The sequence below is a fragment of the Bubalus kerabau genome, chromosome 2 (genome assembly GCF_029407905.1).
Source record: "Bubalus kerabau isolate K-KA32 ecotype Philippines breed swamp buffalo chromosome 2, PCC_UOA_SB_1v2, whole genome shotgun sequence".
NCBI lineage: Eukaryota > Metazoa > Chordata > Mammalia > Artiodactyla > Bovidae > Bubalus > Bubalus kerabau.
The window spans coordinates 132511228-132518525 of record NC_073625.1 but is presented as its reverse complement, the minus strand read 5'-3'; the positions used below and the strand labels follow the sequence as shown (position 1 = coordinate 132518525).

The 7298-nt window shown below is 39.2% G+C and overlaps 1 protein-coding gene across 1 annotated transcript; it reads right to left on the bottom strand.

The window, feature by feature from the left end:
- DNAJC19 (DnaJ heat shock protein family (Hsp40) member C19) lies at nucleotides 1–5387 on the bottom strand. The gene is made up of 6 exons (XM_055568964.1): nucleotides 5209–5387; nucleotides 4394–4445; nucleotides 4241–4314; nucleotides 2201–2280; nucleotides 1482–1552; nucleotides 1–150 (listed from the first exon to the last, which is right to left on the bottom strand). Exons 1-6 carry the CDS (start codon nucleotides 5209–5211, stop codon nucleotides 80–82), a joined length of 351 nt encoding a protein of 116 aa, XP_055424939.1. The 5' UTR covers nucleotides 5212–5387; the 3' UTR covers nucleotides 1–79.
- Between the last annotated feature and the right edge of the window lie 1911 nt (nucleotides 5388–7298).

Genomic DNA, 7298 nt, shown 5'->3' with positions numbered 1-7298 from the left:
TTTGTAGGTTTGAGGCATTTTATTATAAAAAGCTGGAACGCATTAAGAGAATAAGAACTTAAGTCATCATACATTTACTTCATTTTTTAGCTTGACCTTCTAGCAAATCTTTAGCTTCATTGATTTTGGCTGCTATATAAGGAGATCCTCCTATAGAAAGAAAGAAAAAAGGAATAGTTATAATATTGGATTTTTCAGTTTCTGCCTGGTGAAAAGCTATTACCTTGTTTCAAGAACTCCTCTGTTTAAGATGAAATGAGCAGAAATGAAGTTTTGATTTTTTTAAAAAATAGCTATGACACTGGAACCAGATGACTAAAAACAGTTAATATATTTGATCAATGGGAAATGATGAGGGAGATTTATATACACACACAGTGGCACCTTTTGAATAAGCTTAAATGAGATTTTTAAAAATTCTCATGACTTTGAAATAGTTTGTAAGTTACCTTTTTCATAAATGAACACTGATTTATTGTGTTGTTATAAAATCATGAAATTGTCAGAGGCTTCTGGGCTTTGTTGGAAGACCTCACTCTAGTTCTTTTTCCAGTTATCAACAGTCCCTTCATGGTATCACCTACAGCTGCTTTCCCACTAAACTGGAGCTGTGATTTGAGTGAGTCTCAAAAAAGTGTGGCCCCAAACCATCAAGCAATCAGTAAGCTTAGTTAAGAGGCAAATATATGGGTTCCACCCTAGACCTAAGGAATCAGAAGCTCTCTGGTGTGCGCTTAGTCACTCAGTCGTGTCTGACTCTGTGATCCCATGGACTGTAGCCCTCCAGGCCCCTCTGTCCATGGGGATTCTCCAGGCAAGTATACAGTTAATACCAGCTAAGTTTTGTAAAAGATGTTATGAAGTCAAATACCAAATATTTACCACCCCAATTGAAGCCAAAACTCTTAATGAGAGACCTCTCACATGAAAGTAAAAGGACTTAAACACTGATTAATGGATTTTGTGGTCTATATTTTGGTATTCCATTTGATCTTTCAACAGAGCCTAGGCTGCTTAGAAGTGTATCGGAAACTAATAAATATATCCTATAATTCTCTAACTAGGTAACCACTAGTTTAAGAAGTCTAAATGGATTGGGTGGGGGGAGGGGTTGTTAGTTTCATTAACTGAAATTCAACATTTTCCCTAAGAATGTAGACATCCCTCATGCCCCACCCCAAAAAGTAATTAGCAGTATTTAAGACACATCACAACTGCCGGTCTGAAAACATGGTTAATGCTTACCACTACTTGCAAATGACAGTAGTTACTAGATCTGCTTATTAGTCTATAAGTAAATTTTCCACTCAGTATTTATTCTTTTAAGATACCAAAACAGCAAGTAGACCCAGCTTGGGAGACTGCTCACAAACAAATCAAAGCATTTTCCTTACAACAACCAAGATTTAGCTATAAAATTATCCCATTAATAACAATTAGTCACCCCAACAAAATGTGTTAACAACTCTAATGATACTTACCCTTGTCTGGGTGATTTAAAAGCATAATTCGTCGATGAGCATCTCTTATTTTGGCTTTATTGGCAGTAGGGCTAATTTAAAAAAGTAAAAGGTATTGTTTACTTCCGACTAGTTCTGGGTCACATTAAAAAACTAAAGGTAAGTTGAAAACTGCAACTGGATTAAGTCAATAAAACAGTATGAAAAGCTACTTAGCCTCTTCTTTATCACAAGGAAGATGACTATTCTGAATCACAGAACTAAACAGAGCTTAGAAAAATAAGGTATTCTCAAAAATTGAGTTGAAACTATTTATGACAGCAATCCTGTTATTGGAAAGCATGTTTAAGTATCTGGAAATGAAAATTTTCACCACAAAATGTGTCACTCAGTTATAGAGAACAACATTGAGTACTGATGATCTGTTGAAAAACCTACCTCCAGTGAGTTAAAAAGTACTTCTGTGTCAGTGGGCCTTCTCTTTGGACTTTTGTAGGGAATGTTAAGGTTTAAAAAATGTATATAATAGATGGAAGTCCCTGGCAGTCCAGTGTTTAAGACTCCCTGCTTCCACTGCAGGGGGCATGGGTTTGATCCCTAGTTGAGAAACTTAAGATCCCACATGCCACACAGTGTGGCCAAAAATAATAACTCCTAATAAAAGAGAGATCTTTCTTAGATATTTGCTTACAGCTCTAAATTTGAAAGAAAAATATTAAAAATGTAAGAAAGTATTTTACCTTACACCTAGTATTAATGCTGCTTCCCGTTTTGTCATTTTGGGTTCAAACCCACCTCTGTAATAGCCACCACTGAAGGCCTGAAAGAGGAAATGCATTTGTAGGAAAAGATTATCAAACTGAAAGTTGCTAAAAAATGTCTGTAAATGTTCACAGAACCAGCAGAAAACTTTTAAGAGTAATTTCTATGGTATTTTAGCTTATAAGCAGCAACAGGTATTTTAATGATCATTAAACATCCATTTCCAACCTCCCACCTCGCCAGATAACCTAAAAGATCAAAGATAAGACAAAATAACAGTGCCGCAAACCCAGTTCTTCCGGGAGTGAAGGGAAGATTATTTCAAGCTCAGTTCAGTTCAGTTGCTCAGTCGTGTCCGACTCTGCAACCCCATGAATTAAATTAATTGCAGCACGCCAGGCCTCCCTGTCCATCACCAACTCCCAGAGTTCACCCAAACTCATGTCCATCAAGTCGGTGATGCCATCCAGCCATCTCATCCTCTGTCATCCCCTTCTCCTGCCCCCAATCCCTCCCAGCATCAGGGTCTTTTCAAATGAGTCAACTCTTCACATGAGGTGGCCAAAGTATTGGAGTTTCAGCCCTTCCAATGAACACCCAGGACTGATCTTTAGGATGGACTGGTTGGATCTCCTTGCAGTCCAAGGGACTCTCAAAACAGTCTTCTCCAACACCACAGTTCAAAAGCATCAATTCTTTGGCGCTCAGCTTTCTTCACAGTCCAACTCTCACATCCATACATGACCACGGGAAAAACCATAGCCTTGACTAGACGGACCTTTGTTGGCAAAGTAATGTCTCTGCTTTTTAAATGCTGTCTAGGTTGGTCATAACTTTCCTTCCAAGGAGTAAGCGTCTTTTAATTTCATGGCTGCAGTCACCATCTGCAGTGATTTTGGAGCCCAGAAAAATAAAGTCTGACAGTGTCTCCACTGTTTCCCCATCTATTTGCTATGAAGTGACAGGACCAGATGCCATGATCTTCATTTTCTGAATGTTGAGCTTTAAGCCAACCTTTTCACTCTCCTCTCTCTTTCATCAAGAGGCTTTTTAGTTCCTCTTCACTTTCTGCCATAAGGGTGGTGTCATCTGCATATCTGAGGTTATTGATATTTCTCCTGGCAATCTTGATTCCAGCTTGTGCTTCTTCCAGCCCAGCCTTTCTCATGATGTACTCTGCATATAAGTTAAATAAGCAGGGTGACAATATACAGCCTTGAGGTACTCCTTTTCCTATTTGGAACCAGTCTGTTGTTCCATGTCCAGTTCTAACTGTTGCTTCCTGACCTGCATATAGGTATTCCAAGCTAGCCATGTTCAAATAAAAACCTGATTCAGACTATGACTAAATGTTTTAAAATAAGTGCTTTATAGGATCTGGAGATCTTTTGAGCAAGTTGTTCAAGGATATTTTGAGGTTCAAGGCAGCTACTAAAACAAGACTTTAAGACAGTACTAAGAAAATCAGGCTATTGGGTCCATTGACCTCGATGCATCAGAAATCAGAATCATCAGAAATCATATTGGTAAAGCCTACCCATTATGTAACTCAATCACAACAATAAAAGGCAATTCTCTACAGACTGTCAAAATCATATTCACTCTGAATTTTGACCACAGAGGGTATTATCACATTCAGTCATACCCCAGAGCCCAATTAACTGCTGTGTTATCCAAGTAAGCTGTTATGGAGTGCTAAGGCCACACAGTAACCATGGGTCACTTCAGATCCCTAGATCCTTCTGTGTTTGTGATCAGAGCAGATGATGCTGAAGGTAATCATATATGAACAATAAAGTGACATTACCTTTCATGATACTAGAACTGTTAACATCTCTTCCCCAAATTCATCATGTAACATTTGATTCTTTAGCCCCATTACAAAGCTCAGAACTTCTAAACCTCTCCTGTAGGAAGCAAGAGAAGGGGTCTAAAGCAATCACTTAGAATGCCATGGATGTCTGGCTCTAGGCTTCATACACAGCAAAGAATTAGCAAAAGTGCTAAATAAGTCTTACAGATTTTGGTAGACTTTGAAAAACTTGTTTTACTTGAGGCTCCATATGCTTCATGGCTTGCAAAGCGTAACGACCTAAAAACAAAAGCAACAAAATAATTAAAAAGTACTCAACGTCTCCTACTTCAGTTCTATCCCCAAAGCATAAACAAACCTGCAAATCCTGCAGCAGCAATGGTCAGTCCAACTGCTACCACTGTACTGGCCTGGTAAAGAGAAGCAGAGTGAGTATTTATTTCTCTCATTCTCACCCTATCCTATCATGCCCACTCTCCCATTTCAACTCACTACAAGTTTTATTTCAACGGGACAAACAACTTTGAGGATGAAAATACTCTGCCCAAGGATCCTGCAAATTTTACATCCAATGCATTGTAAAGGTATGGGGCTTTCACTACGGGAGGAAAAAAAAGCAAGTCGATTTGCTTATTTACTTTTACAACAATGGATGATTTCCTGCCCCTTGAAAACTTCTACTTCACCACAGGGAAAGTGAAGTCACATTTAAATTCAATCAAGAGGAATGGAAATAAAGTTTCTGCCAGAGAAAGAACTTTACAGAGGGTTCCCGTAAATTCTGATTCAACGTGAAACGTGAGCTTAACAAAGAGATTAGCTTTTCATAGCGCCTTCGGCCAAATATGTATAGGAATCGAGAAGTATGTCAGTCAGCAAGAGAAAAGGGGGAAGACAGTGCAATGTAGATAAAGGACTGCGAGGAGATGGACGGGCACAGCAGGTATAATCAAATGCGTTTCCATTTATCTCCGAGCCCTAGGGACGGCAGGCACAAAGGCACGAGAGCGATGAGCCAACGGCTTTGTGTCCTAGAGAGGGTGACTCCCCCAGGCCCTACACCCCCAGCTCAGAGTCGCATTAGGGAGACAACGGCTCCTCTCCTCCCAGACCTTGAGCAGAGGTTAAGAACTGGGCCTGAGATCGCCCAAGAGGCCGGAAGGCCGAACTCACCATGGCACCTGCTCGGTTCTCCTGCTTCCACCAGGAACGCGGTTCATCCCAGCCCACCAAGTTTATGCCTTTATCACAAAGTGATTCAGCCACTACCAGCACTTACAAACCGCCTAGGCAAGGGCGCCCCAGGAAATACGGCAGTGGCGGCCGTAAACTAGGTCGGAAAACTGTCGTAAAAGTGGGCCAGCGGACGGGAAGGAAAAGGTCGCTCATGCAGTGGGCGGTGGAGAACGCGACTTTGGATTGGTTGGTGGGTGGGCGGGTCACCTCCTTATTGGGTTCAAAGGTGGGGCTTCTCGGCGTTTTGTCCTTCAAGTCCGGCCCCGTTTTGTTCTTTGCCCCTGGGTCTAGAGTATTTGGGAATTCCTAAGGGAAGGGTTTTGGTATAGAAGAGCATGAGCAAATACTGTGTAGCTTCACTCTGAACGTTTTTCTTTCTTTACATCTTAGCACCTCCACTTGGCATTTATTTTGTTTGTAACTGTCAAGAGTAATGAATATCCGTATTCCTGCCATTACGATTCCACCATAAAGCCAAATAAATGTGGCGATACAGTATAGCAAAAAGATGTTCTAGAAAATCAAAGGAGCAAGCCATATTGTTTTGGGGGTTGTTCTGTGGCATTCTTTTTTTTTTTAATAATTTTATTTAAATACGTGACTTGACGGGAACTTGTGTGAATGTTTGGGGTTTGGTTTTGTGGAATGGAATTACCACTTAAGGACAGTTAATATTCTGATCATGGGATCTCAGGATCACCTCAACTGAAAAATGCTATTTAAGATTACTCCCTTTTTCAAAATAAAAAGTAATGTTTGGTTTTGCCTTACAGGGTATCATGTATCTATACATAAAAGGAGAAGAGAAAAACAATGGAGACAATAATGAAAATTTTGCAGTGTGTTGTTTGTATAATGAAAATAAATTTGGAATTAATTCTCACTTAGAACTTAGAAAGTATCAGAAGTCTGTTTACATTGCAATAAAATTCTGCTTTGATGAGCTCTTTGGTTATTAGACAAATATGTGAATTTGTTGGCTTTGTTTTCTTCCTCTGTAAAAAGATTCTGTATTTGGATCTCCAAGGCAGCCCTGAGCTGTAATGAAATTTATTGTTAACAAACTATCCAAAACAGATCCTAGTGTTAAGTGTACATCTTCCTTTTTTGCCTTTTTAAAATCTAGTTCTTAACCCAACAACTACAAAAGTAAGACATAAGACCTTGGGATCAAATTGGCCTGAAAAAAGTTTAAAGTTCCTATGTTTAAAACTTCCTGTTAACATATGGTTTTGGTATATACAAGCTATGATATGTAGCTTGCTTGAGGAACACAAGCCTAGACTTAGGAAACCAGGGGTGGACAACATAGGGAGACACTTGAAGTGCAGATAGCTGTTTTTGGATGCAAATCAAACTAGATGCACAATCTGTTTTCGTCACTTACTATTTATGTGCATTTGGGCTAGTTATTCCTGATTCTTCATTTTCTCATTTGTAAAACAAGAGTATGATGGCTATCTTGCCAAATTTCTGTAAGGATAGAGATGTATATTGTGTATTCTATACATACTTATTGCTCAGTGTGTAGCTATTATTATTACTAAAGAAGGTCAGAGGGAAGTCAGAGTGCAAAGTTCTTCCCAATTCTCATGACACTTCACTCATGAGTGCAAGCACACTAAAGGCATGGGAAAAACCCTTAAAAGCAATTTTTTAAAAAGTCTACTGACTGATAAATAAATGAGTAATCACTCTTTGTTTCTTCTAGCCTGTGGTATCTGCTAGCATACCTTGACTTGTGACTGCATAACTTCAATCTTCAAGAAAGGTCTGTATCTTGAAATCCCTTTCTATTCTGTCTTTATGTTGCCTTTCTCCTCTCTGAATCTTCACAGCCTCCCCTTTAAAGTATACATATAATTGCATGTAGGCCCCACCTGTATAAATCCAGGATAATATCCCCATTTTAAGATCCTTAAGTTAATCATAGCTGCAAAGATTTTGTCATATAAGGTAATATTCACAGGTTCCAGGCTTTAGGACTTGGTATCTTTGGGGGTTATTATTTAGGCTACCATAGAGAA